The 16036-nt window shown below is 44.5% G+C and overlaps 2 protein-coding genes and 1 pseudogene across 5 annotated transcripts; all 3 read right to left on the bottom strand.

The window, feature by feature from the left end:
• Nucleotides 1–627: 627 nt before the first annotated feature.
• LOC127315003 (probable sucrose-phosphatase 1) lies at nucleotides 628–1575 on the bottom strand (annotated as a pseudogene).
• A 513-nt stretch (nucleotides 1576–2088) lies between these two features.
• LOC127311359 (cysteine-rich receptor-like protein kinase 44) lies at nucleotides 2089–12022 on the bottom strand. Of its 4 annotated transcripts, none has more exons than XM_051341784.2 (9): nucleotides 11895–12022; nucleotides 11758–11830; nucleotides 11456–11558; nucleotides 6552–6810; nucleotides 6224–6455; nucleotides 5988–6138; nucleotides 5678–5884; nucleotides 2735–2860; nucleotides 2089–2335 (listed from the first exon to the last, which is right to left on the bottom strand). In XM_051341784.2, the coding sequence occupies exons 2-9, from the start codon at nucleotides 11760–11762 to the stop codon at nucleotides 2327–2329; spliced, it is 1092 nt and encodes a 363-aa protein (XP_051197744.1). In that variant the 5' UTR covers nucleotides 11763–11830; nucleotides 11895–12022; the 3' UTR covers nucleotides 2089–2326. The 4 variants fall into 4 exon arrangements, with proteins under 4 accessions (XP_051197744.1, XP_051197740.1, XP_051197742.1 ...); XM_051341780.2 differs by having other exon boundaries at nucleotides 5678–5890; nucleotides 11895–12018; XM_051341782.2 differs by having other exon boundaries at nucleotides 5678–5890; nucleotides 11758–11792; nucleotides 11895–12004.
• Nucleotides 12023–12870: 848 nt separating this feature from the next.
• On the bottom strand, nucleotides 12871–15664 carry LOC127311360 (uncharacterized). The gene is made up of 2 exons (XM_051341786.2): nucleotides 15449–15664; nucleotides 12871–14187 (listed from the first exon to the last, which is right to left on the bottom strand). Exon 2 carries the CDS (start codon nucleotides 14157–14159, stop codon nucleotides 13119–13121), a length of 1041 nt encoding a protein of 346 aa, XP_051197746.1. The 5' UTR covers nucleotides 14160–14187; nucleotides 15449–15664; the 3' UTR covers nucleotides 12871–13118.
• Between the last annotated feature and the right edge of the window lie 372 nt (nucleotides 15665–16036).

The raw sequence follows: 16036 nt of genomic DNA, 5'->3' as shown, positions 1-16036 counted from the left end.
TTGGCAACTCCAAGGTGGAGATTATAATTGCTTGGTCGGTCAACGGTCATGCTAAAGAGCAAATATTATCTTATCTGATGAGGATATTATGCTTGGTATTTGTGCATCCTACAGGTTATCCTTTTCCAAAGCACTTTGAATCTATGGCTATTACAATCAAGTAATCATGATGTTTACAACTTTACATATGTTTTTTTTTTCGAAAAGAGATACACATGTACAGGTAAACCACAAATGATACAATCTTTGAAAAGAAAGCAAGAGAAAATTTCTGATTGAGCACATACAAATTGGCAATGAAGATATTGCAATCTGAAAAAAATATCATTTTTATTTGAGTATGAGTAGCATATTTTACAGAGTCATAAGAACTCACCTTCTGACTCCCACAAGTTGAACCACACCAGATAACTGTCAGAAGCAGTCTGTGAGATACCTAGTCTGTCCACCCATGATCGGTACCGTTTCCCTTGTTTGTCACCATAACATGAAGCCAACGCATCAATGGATGAATGGATTGAAAGGACGAGCTCAGAAGGTTGAATAATAACCCCATTTGCATCCTAACATCCATAATAAATAAATAATCTGAAAGCTCAACAAAATATGAACATGGCATTGCCACCTTCACTTCCAATGAAAATATGGCATTTTCTCCAATTTAGAAAGCCTGAGACTCTGAGACAGCAAATTCTTTGCCAATAGGATTATCATAGGATTATCCTTTGCATTTGCTGCATACCACTGGCGTAGTTCCTCATCGGCATTGTTAACCTAACAATTTAAAACATGGAGTTGCAGTAAATTCATTCATTCACGCGTGAATTTCTATAGACGCTTCATGCAAGTTAGTGTATACTGACGATGACACCATGGACACCAGGGATGCTGAATAACCCTATATCAAGACGACCGTCACCGCAAACAAGAGTATTGTTCGGTGTTTTCCCGAATGAGGCTAACTTTTTGAGTAAATATGCAAGCACCCGACCCGTTCCAGCAATCTGAGGTATTATATGTCAAGGGCTTCGCCAACAGTGTAGATAATTTTCACATCTACCTATTAATAAATAAATAAAGTAGTTAACCACACAAACTACAAAAGTACATGTTTATAAGAATAAATTACAGAACAATTGAAATCTAACAACAACAATAAACATGCTGCCTCACCCCACACTTCTGAAACTTCTAGGAGAGAGACTTTATCACTTTCTGAACACTCTTCTTGTCAACAGAAAAACAGAGTTTATCTGGACGTTGTTCTGTTTTTGTCTGCATTCACATGTATGACAATAAAGCGCTAGTCTTTGTTGCACAATTAAAAAAAAATTTAAGGGAAGATGTTTAGCACTCAAACATGCCTTAATCTTCAGCTCAGAAAACTTAGTTGATTCCTCTAGAACTATCCCACCTATTGTTCAGATATTCCTCCCATCCATCATCAGGAGCCATGGCCTCACCATAAGCTATCTCAGTGCTCATAGACATAATAGTGACGTCTAGAGTTAGCATAGGCTTCCCTTTCGCCAAATCCATATACCGTGTTGGTGATCTTCCAGTGGAGCCTAAAGGCATGGCAACTGTGGAATCTTCAAAAGAGATGACGTAGCAGGTACGCGCCGTATAAGAACAACCATGTTTGTTGATCTCTAAACGAGGTGGTTCTAGGCGGTCACTCACAGTGCTGTACACGGTGAGGCGAGTGAGAGCAACGAAAGCTGCGTTGCGCGGGCACAGCCAGACCTGTCAATGGCCACGTTCACGGCAGCCCGCCAGGCGCCAGCCCCAGTCACACTACGTTGGATTCAGCGAACACTCCGGCCAGGAGCCCAGGATACGATGCATTCAACGAACACTCCGGCCGGCCGGCCACCTGAGGATCGTATACATGCCTTCAACGGGTGTCTGAAGGTGTACACATTCAGAAAAAAAGACCGATTATGCTAACTGCTTAACTAAACTTTATTTTCCACGCAAAAAAAAAAAAAAAAAACATTATTTAATCCGCAAAAGGCATTCTATTTTTTTTGCATAAACAATGTTGTGTTTTTTCTGGAAAATGTTGCAAATATTTAAGAATAACAGTGCATAAAAATCTCAACAACTTTAACATCTCAGCAAATGGAGTGAAGTACGACTGTGAATCTAAAAATGGTTACAAGAAGTACAGTAGCAAGATAACACAAAATTACATCAAATTCTTTCTCATCTGATCATCTTATTCACTTCATACTAGAGCCTCATTTTTTCCTAGATGATGAATCAGCGGCTATGATTCCACCAGCAACAAGCCCCACAAGTCAAAATGCGCTGGCCATGCCAATCATACCATCTGCATTTAGACAATAAAGTGGTACAATTCAAAAGTGGTATGACAAATAACCAGAAGATGACCCAACATTTAGTTTCTTGGCATGTAAAATAACAGAGAGTATAACTCTTAACATATGCTTTCTTGATCTCAATCTTAATTGTGCCGATTGACAACAGTGGATTTGGTGGTCCTAGGCTTACAGTATATGCCAATTATCATTTGCTACTAAAGAGAATTTGCCCTAAAGAGTGTATTTGACCAATTTACAGTACCAGTACCAAATTAAAAATTAATATACATTCCTTTATCTGGTCTGAGATGGCAGAAACTAAACAACACAGTACATGCAGTTATCTAGTCCGAGATTGGTGATTAACATTGGTGATTCACAGACATACTTCAAGACCAGGAACTTACTTTTGAATCGATTTTCCTTGCAAGCTTTCTTGGACTTGAGCTTTCACTTGCATGAGATACTGACCTTTTGCCCTCTACGGTTTGCGAGAGATCATTTTCTTGTGGTCTATCTTGTAGCTGCATGGTCTACAAACATGTGTAGTAACAATAGACAGTCAGTATATTTCATGACACTAATAAAATTGATGGGTTTGATTAAAATTACACGACCAGATATAACCACCGTTGCCAAGTGAAACAGAAAAATTCCACGACACATGCGGATTAACAGAATAATGCACCTACTAATTAACGCATAAGCAATGATGCATGAATATGAACACTTAGCATCCGGGCAGTAGAAACGGGTATTGCTTTATTTGGCTACCTCTATCATCCGGACCAGTGGATTTGGCGCCGCACAGGAAGCGTGCCACGGACAGCGTAGGGCGCTATCAGTAACAGGCCCTCGAAGCAACACCCTAGCGCCGGCGTTAAAGCAGCTTGGAGCTAGCTTCATAAGGAACGCCCGGTCGCATGCCTGGAGAAGTGCGGGAGAGGCGGCTTAACTCCCCTGCCCCATTCTCCTCACTCTAGTCACCACTGCACTGTCAGCCCCTCTTTTTCCCCTCACGTCCCATCAACAGCTCAGTCCATGGAAGCTCCGCCTCCGCCACCTCCCAGCCAACGCACCGACGACCAAGATGACTCCCCGGTGGCCCGTGGTGAGCGCCACCGCCATCCATGACTACGAGGCGCGCCACCTCCTAAGCACGGCAACACAGATTGGAGCAGGCGAGGTGCCGGCTATCAGTCGACCCTCGCCGTTTACAACGATGTGCTCTCACGCGCCGACGCGAGCGTCGACGGCCACCATGGCTCCAACGGGAGCTCAATTGGTGAATCTTTCGATGGGCTGATTCAGTCCCCTCCCGGGCGTCGATCCTTGTTGTTGCGTGGAGATCAATGCGGGGGCGCCTGGCGGCAGCCGGAGATGGCGCATCTACCGGGGTTTGACCCAGTGCCAAGGCACGTCTACCGCTTCGCTCCATACCCGATGTCGTCCTACGGTGTATGGATGGCATCCCCACCACCCTCGGTGACACCTCAATCGCGAGCTCCTCCTGCACCACCTACTCCGGCTTCGGCCAATCCTCCACCGAATCCACTACAGATAACCCCCCCCCCCCCCGCTGCCTCCCAAGGTAAGTACTCTCTGCAAGTATCAGATGTGTTAGGTTAGGGTTTTTGTACGTAATTGTAGATCGGTTGTAGATGGCTTGTAATCTTCGATTAGATGCTCTAGGATGCAATTGAAGCTTAGATCTAGTATTGTGGGTGTTCTTCGTGCGTTTGATTTGACATGCACGGTACGCCACTATGTGCATGCTTTGCTTTCAGGCCAGAAGCCATCATGACGCACGGAGAGCATTGGCATTTCCATGCAAGACAATGTCGGTGATCACCGTGGCACGGCCATGCGGCACGCGGCGGCCAGACAGTGTCTTTGATCACCATTGCACGACACAGGGTCAATTCACATGATCGTGCTAACTTTGTTCATCGTCCTCACCATGAACATGACTGGGACGCGATCATGGCCACATACGTGCATCTCATCCTATAGAGGAGGAGGACAAGCTCCTGGTGAACCCGTACAACGATGCAAGGCCTAATGTTCCTGGGGTGGTGGCGCATATGCATGGGGGGGGGGGGGGGGGGGTAGGGTGACGGAGGGGCGCAAAGCGCGGGTGGAACATCACGACGTCCCTGCCATGCCAAGTCACTTCTACGTGCAGCTTAGGACGAGGGACCTTACCGATCTGTCGGTGTTGCCACACATTGCGCAGGCGGTGCCACTCCGGAACTACGACTTCTGCGAACATGCCATCCAGATGGAGTGGTTCCATGGCGTGTTCTACTTACTATTGATAAGATAACCTTAAGATTTCATTATTCATGCGCGAAGAATTGAAGATTTCAGAAATTTCTTGATATTTGAAAGGCACATCATGTTTCCTCCGATGATATCAATGAGTTGGCTTTGCTTTTACCAGTGGAGACGATAACAATTGAAAGGGGTTTCCCAGTAACAAAAATCCTCAAAACCGAGTTTCGCATTGAACGAGAAATATTCAGAGGTTTTGATCCATAGAATTAGAGGAATTTTCAATAAAAAAGCTAAAATTTTGCCATTGAGCTTGCATTATTGGTATATTTGTAGGTTCTACTTATAGCATCAACGCCTTACGATTATTTTGGTCTTTCTATCATTTTCTAAGAGTTCATACTACCTCATATTATTTGCATCCTTTGCCATTGGTGATGTTTGTCTTATGTTGTGATGTTTATCTTATGTTGTGATCAATGCGTGATGATGTGAGCTGAGTTACGCTGTGTGTTGTGATGCTACCTTTTGAAGGTAAGCTCGCCAAAGTTTCAAAGTGTGACCAAATCTCAGTGTGGGTGCTCATTTGACTAGTATGCTGGCTAACAAATAGTACACACTTTGCTTTGCTCGGCCAAAAACGAAGATGACAACTAACCAATCAACTTGAGCTTTCCAACTCTCTGGATGCGATCTAGCCTACCAAACAAAGTGCAGAAGTTAGTTTTTGATCCGTTAACACCCCGTTATGGCCTTGTCTTTGTTGCATAGAAGACCGGCGTGCCCATTCATCCGAAATGGATATGATTTGTTTTCTTCCTTGTAAGGTCGCCTCCGAGCCCGAGCGAGTCAGTCCCATTTCGACAACGAAGGACGATAAGCTGCGACCGAGATGGTTGTGCAAGGCTTCGACCACTGATCTTAGCCTCCGAAGGCGTTAAGCTTAAACCTTGCAGCGTTTTTGCAGCTATTGGCTATATATTCTGCTATTTTTCCAACGTGATTAAAGGCACAACTCTGTAACTATAAGCCAATGTCTAACAGCTCTTCCTATATCAATAGTGAGCAGTTCTAACCTTAGAAATCGACGACCATTCTTTCCTTGCCGCATCAGTACGGTTAGTTTCGGTTTCTTCCAGTATACCGACAATATCCAGTATAGTTGGCCTTGCGCGTCGATCCTTCTTCACACATCTTAAACCAAATTCAATGCATGCCTTTACTTGTTCAGAATGTGCCTTCCTTTGATGCAATGGTTCAATTATCCCACTCGTCCAGTATTCCTGCACCTACCAATTTAGATCATAAAAAAGATATAATATATTAGAATAAGAACTTATGAATACATATATTTATGGTCTCAATAAAGACAACACACTAACTTACAAGTTTAGTGAATTCATCGGAAGACATTTCAGTGCTTTCCGAGTGACCATCTGGTCCTGCCATCATCTTTATGATCACAACACCTAAGCTGAATATGTCGAACTTATTTGATATTATTCTGTGGTCCATGAATTCCGGTGGTGAGTACCCACTGCATGGCACATCATAATTATGTTACTTGAACAGTAAAAAAACAAATATGCTCATATTTCACTCGAAATGGAGAATTTACTTACAGTGTTCCTAGTACACTTTTGGTAACTCGTGTATGTTCATCTTCTCCGAGGATCCTTGATATCCCAAAATCTGCAATTCTCGGAATCATCTTATCATCCAGCAATACATTGGCTGGCTTTAAATCCAAATGGAAAATTGGAGGTTTCAATTCATTGTGGAGGTAATTCAAACCCTTACAAATCCCAGTAATTATTCCATAGCATGTCTGCCAGTCGTATTTATGACGCCCGCCTGCAACACCAAACAAGGAGAATTCTCGAGATGTAAATTTCAAAGAATCATACATTAATGTGATAAATAAAACAAGGTGGACATAAGTATCATTACCAGAAATAAGCTCGTGGAGGCTTCCATTATGCATATGCTCCAAGCAGAGCGCCATACTTATCTTATTAGCAACAACCAATTTTCCCTCGTGCATTATTGGTACTTGCTGGGTATGATGGCAATAGCCAACTAAACGTACGATATTTTTGTGTCGGAGCTTTGTCATAATTTTAAGCTCGTCCTGAAATTTCTCAGCCCTAATTCCATACGCCGCATGGAGCATCTTCACAGCAATTTTTCTCCCATCTGGATACTCTCCCTATTCAACATTTCACACTGTTTATTTTTCTGTTCATATATACAAGATGTGTAAAGCAGAAGATGCTATGTTGGAATGTGGCGACCCAATCGTTAAATACTAACTGGTACATGATGGAGAATGGTGCAGCAGAAGATCAATTATGTGCTGTCAATCATTAAAACAATCAATACAGAATACTTTTTTGTATGCATGCAGGAGCTGCTCATCACTATAACATCTTGCTGAGGGGATTAGTGGTCCAATGTTGCTGGGGGCTGCTGGACTTGAAGATGAATGGACTCGTTCTGAAGTAGTAAACTGGTAAAGGCGTGGATGCGATATTTGTCTCCTGGCGGTAGCGTGGGGTTAGAGAGTTTCCGCATTGATTTCTTTAAAAAATAAGAGTGTCCCGCATTTTTTGTATGACTAAGTCAGGAAAAATTAGGAACAAAATCCATTCCCCACTTCACTTATCTTTTTTTCAGCCGCTGCAAAATAAAAATTGGGAATGGTAGGAAGACTAGCTTTTGGGAGGACAGTTGGCTAGGTGAATTTTCTCTAGCTAATTATTTTCCCAGGCTCTTCTCCACATCTCAAGAAACGAACATCACAGTGCATGCTGCTTTCTAGAGAGGGATTCGGAACCTAACCTTTAGGAGAGAGATGGCTGGTGAAAGAGGGGTTATGTGGGCCGAGCTGAAGAAAAAATGTGAGGGTATTTCCCTAAATAATGAGGAAGACAGACTTGTCTGGCTTTTATCTGAAACAGGGGAGTATTCCACTAAATCTTTCTACTCAGGTTTGCAACATTTTGGTACGGTTCCGTATAAGTTTTGGTGGAAAATCAAGATCCCTCTCCGCATCAAAACTTTTATTTGGTTAGTTTTAAACAAGGCATACTGACCAATGATGTTTTGTTGCAGAGAGGTGGTGATTGTGATCCAGGTTGTCTTTTCTGTGGAAAAAAAAAACAAATTAAGAGCATCTCTAACAGAGCATGTAAAAGTGCAAACCGAAAAACTCGAGTTCAGTCTTCCGAAAACGTGTTTACGGGTCGCAAAACGGCTGGCGCAAAACGGACACTGTAACTAAAACTGGAAAACGGAATATTCAAAAAGTCATCATCTTCTTCACGAGAATTGTCCGCGCTGCTGTCTAGGTCTCCCCATGCGGCTGCCACCCGCGCCCAAGAACCCGCCGCCCGTGCCCCAGCAGTCGCCGCCACCTAGTTAGCAAGCTTAATCGGAATAGTAGCACCACCTAACTAGCTAGCTAGCTATGGAATCGATTGGATATTTGTGAATCAATCGGGAGATGATTAGCACCAAATAGTTAGAGCTAGCTAGCTCCCATGTAAGACTAGCTCACGTGCGTTGCGTCGCTCGCCACAATCTGCACGTATACGCATTCCCTGTGTTGCTTCCGTGCACCGCGCCGCTCGCCGGAATCAGTCTATATCGAGAAGATTCGCCGGGAATCGACATAGACATGGTTGGAATTGGAGCAGGCTAACAGGATGTTTGACCGGCGGTACACAATTTTAGCAAAGCAGCCAAAAATTGGCGGCTTGAGGCGGTCGTACGGACGGCGGCGCTGGAGGAGCGGTGAGAAATCCGTTCATTTTTTGGCCTGTAAACCGCCCTTTGTTCTATGTTAATAGGGTTCGAGTGTGAAATTTTTCCCCTGAAAAAGTTTTTTGGGCCGGACAGCGAGTTCAGTCACCCGAACCCGTATATCGGCCGAAAAATACGGTTCCAGCGTGATTTACGAGCTTTGTTAGAGATGCTCTAACCATCTCCTTTTCCAATGTCCATTAGCTAGATACCTGTGGAACGTTGTTAGCTGTGCAATTGGAGAAACCTGCCAATTTGAATTAGTAGACAACTGTCCGGTAACATGGCTTGGTGGCTTTGCTGGTAGAAAGAAAAAATTACTTGCAGCTGGAGCAGCAGGGATCCTATGGAGTGTTTGGAAATCAAGGAATCTGGCATGCATTCAAAAAGTTTGCCCGACTTATCCTTTTATTGGGCTTAATCAGGCTTGTTACGGGATTGATCACTGGAGTAACTTGCATGTGAAGGAGGACGCAAAGGTGGAATTGCAGCTGGTAGCAAGAAGTCTTCACGACGAGGAGGCGTTGGGCATCATGGATTCCGAAGTTGAGTGTTTGACAGAGGCACGGGAAGAGTAAAATTGGAGATGTTGAAGCGGGAAATAGGAGAGGATACAGGAGTAAACTACGGACGCGCAACACGGATAGAGGTGGGTTGACAGGATGCAATTCTGTAGTGTAGATGATTATGATCCTATTTCACTTTCCAGGCTCTGTCCCCTGTTTTCCTTCTTCACCTTACTGTGTCTCGTTTGTTAAGAAAATGTTCTAGCATAAACTTGATCAATATGTAATATGAATCTGCCGGGATTCAATACTTTTGTAGTTGCAACTTTTAATGTTGCCTTTTTTTTTCATGATCTGGTGTAAATATGATTTCTCATTTCGACAAAAAATAGACACTACTTAATGACAAGATTTGGTAACCTGGAATGACACCTTCACTTACGTGTTCAACAAGATATAATATTTTTACCTTGTGCAAAGACATACTGCTTACGTGTTCAACAAGATATATAATGATGCTACTAGGATGTTGACACCTTTGTAGTTGGTGTTAGAGTATATCACGTCTAGGCTATATTAGGCAGTTTAAGATTGTACTCCAATTCTATCTCTACTAGGCTTCTTGCCCTCCAAGTCTCTAGTACTATATAAACAGCCCAAGAGGCTCAATGTAATTATCAATTACCGCATATCAATACAATCAATATTTCGCAGTCTATCATGGTATCAGAGCGGTTCTTTTTGTGACCTAGGTTTTGGCCACCCACCGCTTCCGCCGCCCCCGGGGAGATCGATCTCCATGATCTCCGCCGGGGGCATCCGATCTCGTTGCTAGGTTTTTCTTTAGATTAGTTTCGTAGTTTAGCAAATTTTGTTTCAGATCTATTTCTTTCTCTCTTTTTCTTTAGCCACCAAATAGTCTGCTCGCCATGTTGTCATCACGCGTCTCTACTCCAACCTCACGCCGCCACCATGTCGGATCATCTTCGCCAACACCAACCGGGACACCCGTCCCAACTATGCGCCTCGCCATCAACAAAGGGCCGCATCATCGTCGCTGGTCATCATCGCCAACCACCATCTACACCAACAACTCTGCCGCATGTACTGCATCGTCGCCGTCATCACCAATCAAGGTCTTCGTCAACGCCAACGGGTTCTGCGTCGCCGCGCTCCTGCATGTAGATGCATAAAACGGGTTCGATCCCCGACATCTACTACCGCTACAGTTCAATCGTCATCGACAACCACCTCGTCATCTTCGTCCACAATGACCATACCGCCAGAGTTGCAGTCTAATTTTTTGTTTGCACCGCATGTGCTCAATTTTCTTCTTGCAATCTCTTCGTCTACTCCGGCTCATACGGCGCGCAACCGACCGTACACGGAGGCCTTCTCTGCTACTCCATCCAACTCTGGCGCGCATGGCTCATGGTGGTCCCTGTCTTCGCACGCCCGGTACCGGCAACACCGGCGCGTGCCTTCGTCCCCGGCGCGCTCCCGAGCCTGGCAAGTTCAGCGCAGCGTGTCGCCTACCTCAACTACCACAAATCCAACTACGTCTACCTCGAGTTGACTACCGCTGCAACCGCCTTTTCTTTTATCACTATGGCGACTTCCCCCGGGCTCAAGACGACACCGACCACAACAACATCAACGTCAACAACTTCATCAACGGCGATTAAATCACACACGGCTCCATCGACCGCGACTACAATGCCCTAGCTACCGGCTACATCGACATCGGCATCAAGGGCTATCATCCACCGGCCCCCTCTCCAGTCGGCGCCTTCGGCTTATGCTCCAGTCGGACCGTCCGCGACGCTCTTGCTGTATTCGCGTCACTACCGATCCGACTGCGGGGGGTGTTAGAGTATATCACGTCTAGGCTATATTAGGCAGTTTAAGATTGTACTCCAATTCTATCTCTACTAGGCTTCTTGCCCTCCAAGTCTCTAGTACTATATAAACAGCCCAAGAGGCTCAATGTAATTATCAATTACCGCATATCAATACAATCAATATTTCGCAGTCTATCAGTTGGAACTTTGAATGCTCCCTTATTTTCTTGTCACACTTACATTGTGCAAAAGCAGAAAATACTGTTTTTCTGTCTGTTTTTATCTTTGTAGTCGAACCTGGAAGTTACTTTTAATTTTTTCTACGCTATCATATACCTCTAGGCAACTTACATTTAGTTTTAGTGCAAATTAAAATTGTATTAGTTGGAGCCCAGCCTTATGGTCATAGTTAATTAGAATATATACGAAGACATGGAGCCTTCCGTGACATCTACTAAAGGCTAAATTATGGAAAAAAAAATCACAAATCACGATATACTTCTTCGTAAAAAGGATGATAGTTATACTCCCTCCGTCACATGAAACTTGTCTTAACTTTATCAAAATTGTATATATCTAGACACTATTTAGCATCAAGATACATCCAAATTTTAACAAATTTAAGATAATCTTCATTGTATGGAGGGAGTATCATTCTATGATATTGTGGATGTCAGGAAGGCATGTAAATCACTAATCTTACCTCGTAAACCACTCCAAACGAACCCCTACCAAGCTCCTTGGAGAAACCATTAGTAAGTTCTTCTAATGAATCGAGCGACATAACCGTTGACCTTATCCTGGACCTGGAGTAGAAAGAAAGAAATCTTGTGTCTTTATATTTTACAGGTCAAATAACTTAACTCCTATTCTCCTAGTTGACCTCTTCAATAGATGAATCAAGCTTGTACAAAATAGATCCAAAATACAATACAAGGATTAAAGGTTGCGCCTAAAGTTTGGGCTGAATTGTCGTCTTTTCCAGATCATACAGCAAAGATTTACCTCATTTGCAGAGAGCAAGGTCGTCAAGTGCGGATCTGACAGTAAAACAGAGCCAGGATGATATCAAAGATGCCTGGACTTCCACAAAACCATCAGATGGACTCGATCGAACGAAAGAGATGGGGAAAAGCACTAACCTGGAGGTTGCCCGGCCAGGGGGAGAAGGATGCAGCAAGTCAACTGTAATCGTCGACGCAATGACATTAAGGAGAGTGAGCAGCTTGGTAGTAGGAGCCTAGGAGTAGTTGGATATAAATAAGTTGAGACATAGTTTTTTATGCGCGCGCATCACGTGGTGAAGTCACACTTTCTCATCGTGCTACGTGCGATGCCACCAGATTAAATTACACCACCGTCAACTAAGATCGGTAAAGTAAATATAGAACTGGACTATCGTGTCATCTTAAATCATACTCCTTCCGGTTCACAAATAAGTGATGTTTTAGGCATATTTAAGTAAAACTTAGGATTAAAACTCAATGATCATATGCATAGATTTGTCTTTGTGAACCATTTTCAGAAAATCAAGGTTATACTTCAAAGACTCGTTAAGAAGATAGTCATGTCTTGTTGCAGCATAGGAAAGATGTATGCATCATACCGAGGGGTCTGGGTCAACCGAAATTGGAAATCCCGAATTCCTGTGAAGTGCAAACGCTTCATGTGAGTTTCAGTCCCACAGATCGACTAGTATAGAAAACGTATGTACAGCCAATCCCGTTGTCCCCTGAGGGAGATCTCCTAGACGGAAGACTGGAATTGGAATACAATGTAAGATCTAATATTCTAATGGGCACTTTGATTCTGATGAATACAAAGGAAAGATGATCCGCCATAAAACATCAAATATCGGACAGCTGTCAAAAGCTTCTATGAAGCTGTCTAACAAAACAAGCTTTCGGTGTGGTAGCTTTTTGCAGCTAAGATACCAAATAAATTCAAACCACAATCGACCATACAGAATGAGATCTAGTACAGTACATAAACCTCTACTGTTCTCCGTAAGTATCCCCAAGAAACTACACGTCTGAACATAGACAGGATAAGAACGTTGGCCTAACTTTCTCGATCTTGCCAAAATATTGTGTGGCTAACTCTGGAAAACAACCAGGCTTCACAACTTAAGTACCACCACATGACTCGCATTAGCCAAAAGCATTAGCAGAAAAACAAGGTAACGAACAAGGAGCAGGTTTGCAAATGGTAGACCCACTCTGGCCAGAATACAATCTACAAAGGAGAGATTTCGATCAGCAATCCAGCATTAAAAGTCTAAGACAGAGCAACATGGCACCGATGGTTTTCTCTTCTCTTTCATTCCCAAATATTACAGGAATCCTAGCTGAAGAAGTGACAGCGGTCTAAAGCTCCCCCAGATAAATCTGCTTGTCGCTGCCACAAGATCCAATGATAGGCTCGGTGGGGTGGAAAGCAGTCTCGTTGACAGAACCATTGTGCCCAGGAAGCTTGTACAGGATCCGCCTTGATGTTGTGTCCCAAATGTAGACCATGCGGTCAGCACTCCCAGCAGTGACCTTGCGATTGTCAGGTGACCAGCTACACTTCAACAGGGTCTTCTCAAAGTTGTGCTGATGGCCTGTAAGGGTCTTGATGTTGCGGTTCTCTGGTGCATAAGGGCGCAGATCCCAGATTTTCAGCTCATTGTCCATCGCATTGGTCAGGAGGTACGACCCATCAGGACTGAGCTGCATTCCAGTTATCATGTCCTGATGTCCTTTGAGAGTTTCCGTGACTTCATTCTTGCGAAGATCCCACCACTTGACGTCGTTGTCCAGGCCACCAGTGAAAACCTTATCCGCGGCCTCTGAGAAGCTCACCGCAGTAATCTGGTACTTATCTGGAAGTGTTTGGATAGCCCCTCTCTGACGCAGGTCCCATAGCTTCGCTGTACCATCGTCCGATCCACTCACAACAAGAGGTGGCCACTTGCGTGACGGGCAACATGAGTTGACAAAAGATGAGTGCTCAGCCATCTTCTTCACCTGCTTGCCTGTTTCAACATCCCACACCCTCAATGTTTTGTCAGGGCTTGCAGAGATTATCTGGGTACCATCAGTGGTCCACTGAAGGTCAAGGATAGCATTCTTGTGCCCTCTCAGTACCATGTAGTTCTTACAGTCTCCATGGACATACCACAAGAAGATATCCTTGTCATGGGATCCTGATGCTATCACAGTTCCAGCAGGATTGAACTTCATGCAGTAGACAGCACTCTGGTGGCCTGACAGTAGCATTATTGGCGCCTCCAGACTGGATGAGCGTTGTTTCCCACCAGGTCCAAGACCAAAAACCTGGTTAGGATGTTGTTGAACGTTACCAAGCTCCATTCCGGGTCGCGGGGCTGCTAGGGCCAAAGAATTGTTGCCTGGAGCGGAAAACATCTTCAAGTCTGTAGTTAAACTTATGTTCCTGCGGCAAAAAAAGATATGAGGCGACTAGGAAAAGCTGAACAATCTAGACCTAGTCCACAGTATAGTCTAGAGTCCAAATATGTGCAAATAAACACTCATGCAGAAACAAACAGAGAAATGACATCCCCAGGTCTTCAATTTACAAACCAGCACAGGCAAGAATGACAGACAATAATCTCTAAATATCCTTCTAGTGGTGAGATTTAAATAGAGCTCTAGTGAAATAACGCCGATCAATATAGAAAGAAAAAAGGATTACTGATTCCAGTCAGTGCCAGCAGTCAAGGAATAATGAAACAAAATACTGATTCACTAGGCAAACTATGAAAAAAAATAGGAATTAGTACCAGAATATTGTTTGGAGTAGCATTAAAGGTTGTATCCACTAAGTTGACCAGATGATGGGATGGTATAGAAGAAATGTTGACAGCGATACGCGGACATGAGATTCGATCGGGTGTTACTGGCTTACAGACAACAGACATGGAGCTGCAGAGTAGAAGCATTAGAAGAGAGACAAGAGGCTGGGTTTGTTGGGCTAGAGGTGGCTCATACATGAGTCCATCCGATGTGTGCAGTGCAACTGTTATTGGTGGACTAGAACTGGCATAATTTATGGTAGCATGGCTATTAAGCTCAGCATCATTGGCCTAAATGATCCACTAACAGTTATGAGGTTGGAGACATTGCTGTGTTAGAACCAAAGAAAGGGAATCGAGGTAGTAAGACTATAGCATCTGGCCATGGAATTTCCCTTTTGTGCAATCCCTCAAGGAGCCTGGAGCTGGTCCTTGACCTTCTTCACTTTAATCCCATACTATGAACAGAATCATATACCGTCGACATTTACCATACAGGACATGGGAGAACAAAACCATGCGTGCAGTGCTACTGTGATTGGTGGACTGGAACTGGAATAATTTAGGGTACTGTGGCTAGCAAGCTCAGCAGCATTGGCCCGAATGATGCGATAACAGTTATGAGGATCCGAACCAAAACAAATACGCTGGTAGTGCAACCTATGACGAGCTCGAACAAGGGGGTGGTTTCCAAGCGAAATTATCCTACGCTATCAAATCTGAAGAACTGCGCCCTAGTCTCTCAGATTTTCTACACTCGCCAGGATGAGGACAGCCCACCATCCCCGTCTCCCCTCTCTCACGCGTACATGGAGACCAGAAGAACAGCAGAAAAGTAGCATAGTAGCATCTCTACTCTACCGGGAGGCAAAGAGGCCGAGAAGGTCGTAGGTGGCGTACCTGAACGGAAAAGCCCTAGGCTGCTGCTAGCCGGGCGCGAGGACGCGGAGTGCTGCTGCGCTTGCTCGGGGACGGAGAGGCCGGCGGCGGAGAGGGCGGGAGGCGGAGGCGGAGGCGGGGAGGTCTCGCCGATCCGGCCGGAGGGGCGAGGGGTGGGAGGAGACGAGGGCGGCGGCGTCCGTGGAGGAGGATTCGGGCGGCGTCTAGTCGCCTTTGGGGGTTGGGCTCGGGCCGCGATGTCGGGCCTCACACTTGATGGGCTCGATATGGGCTCGTCAGGTGGTAGTAACTGATTGCGCATGTGAAAACTTCGAAGTCATGGCGTAAAATATGATGGAAACATGACGAGAGCACATGAATTACATTGCGGTTAGTGAAACTTTGCATAGGGTGACATTTTAGTCCATTAACTGGCAAAACCCGAAAGCGGATCACTGAACTTGTCACGGACACCAAATGAGCATGGAGCATGCTAAACTGGGTATGTCTGAGTGCTCTGCTAGATAATGTATGTTCAATATAGTGGCCGGCTATTTTGACCAATACCAGCATTGCCAACAAAAGAGACCCCGCGCGCGAGCCGATTAA

Source organism: Lolium perenne, chromosome 7 (genome assembly GCF_019359855.2).
Source record: "Lolium perenne isolate Kyuss_39 chromosome 7, Kyuss_2.0, whole genome shotgun sequence".
NCBI lineage: Eukaryota > Viridiplantae > Streptophyta > Magnoliopsida > Poales > Poaceae > Lolium > Lolium perenne.
The sequence above is the reverse complement of the archived record's forward strand: the minus strand, read 5'-3'. Positions and strand labels throughout refer to the sequence as shown.

Excerpts from the sequence above, each read along its gene's own strand:
- LOC127311359 (XM_051341780.2), bottom strand. Across the intron at positions 6,456-6,551 it reads CCTCCACGAGCTTATTTCTG|GCGGGCGTCATAAATACGAC; the intron begins GTAATGATACTT and ends TTGGTGTTGCAG. Across the intron at positions 6,139-6,223 it reads AAAAGTGTACTAGGAACACT|TGGGTACTCACCACCGGAAT; the intron begins GTAAGTAAATTC and ends TGTGCCATGCAG.
- LOC127311360 (XM_051341786.2), bottom strand. The coding sequence starts at position 14,159 with ATGTTTTCCGCTCCAGGCAACAATTCTTTGGCCCTAGCAGCCCCGCGA.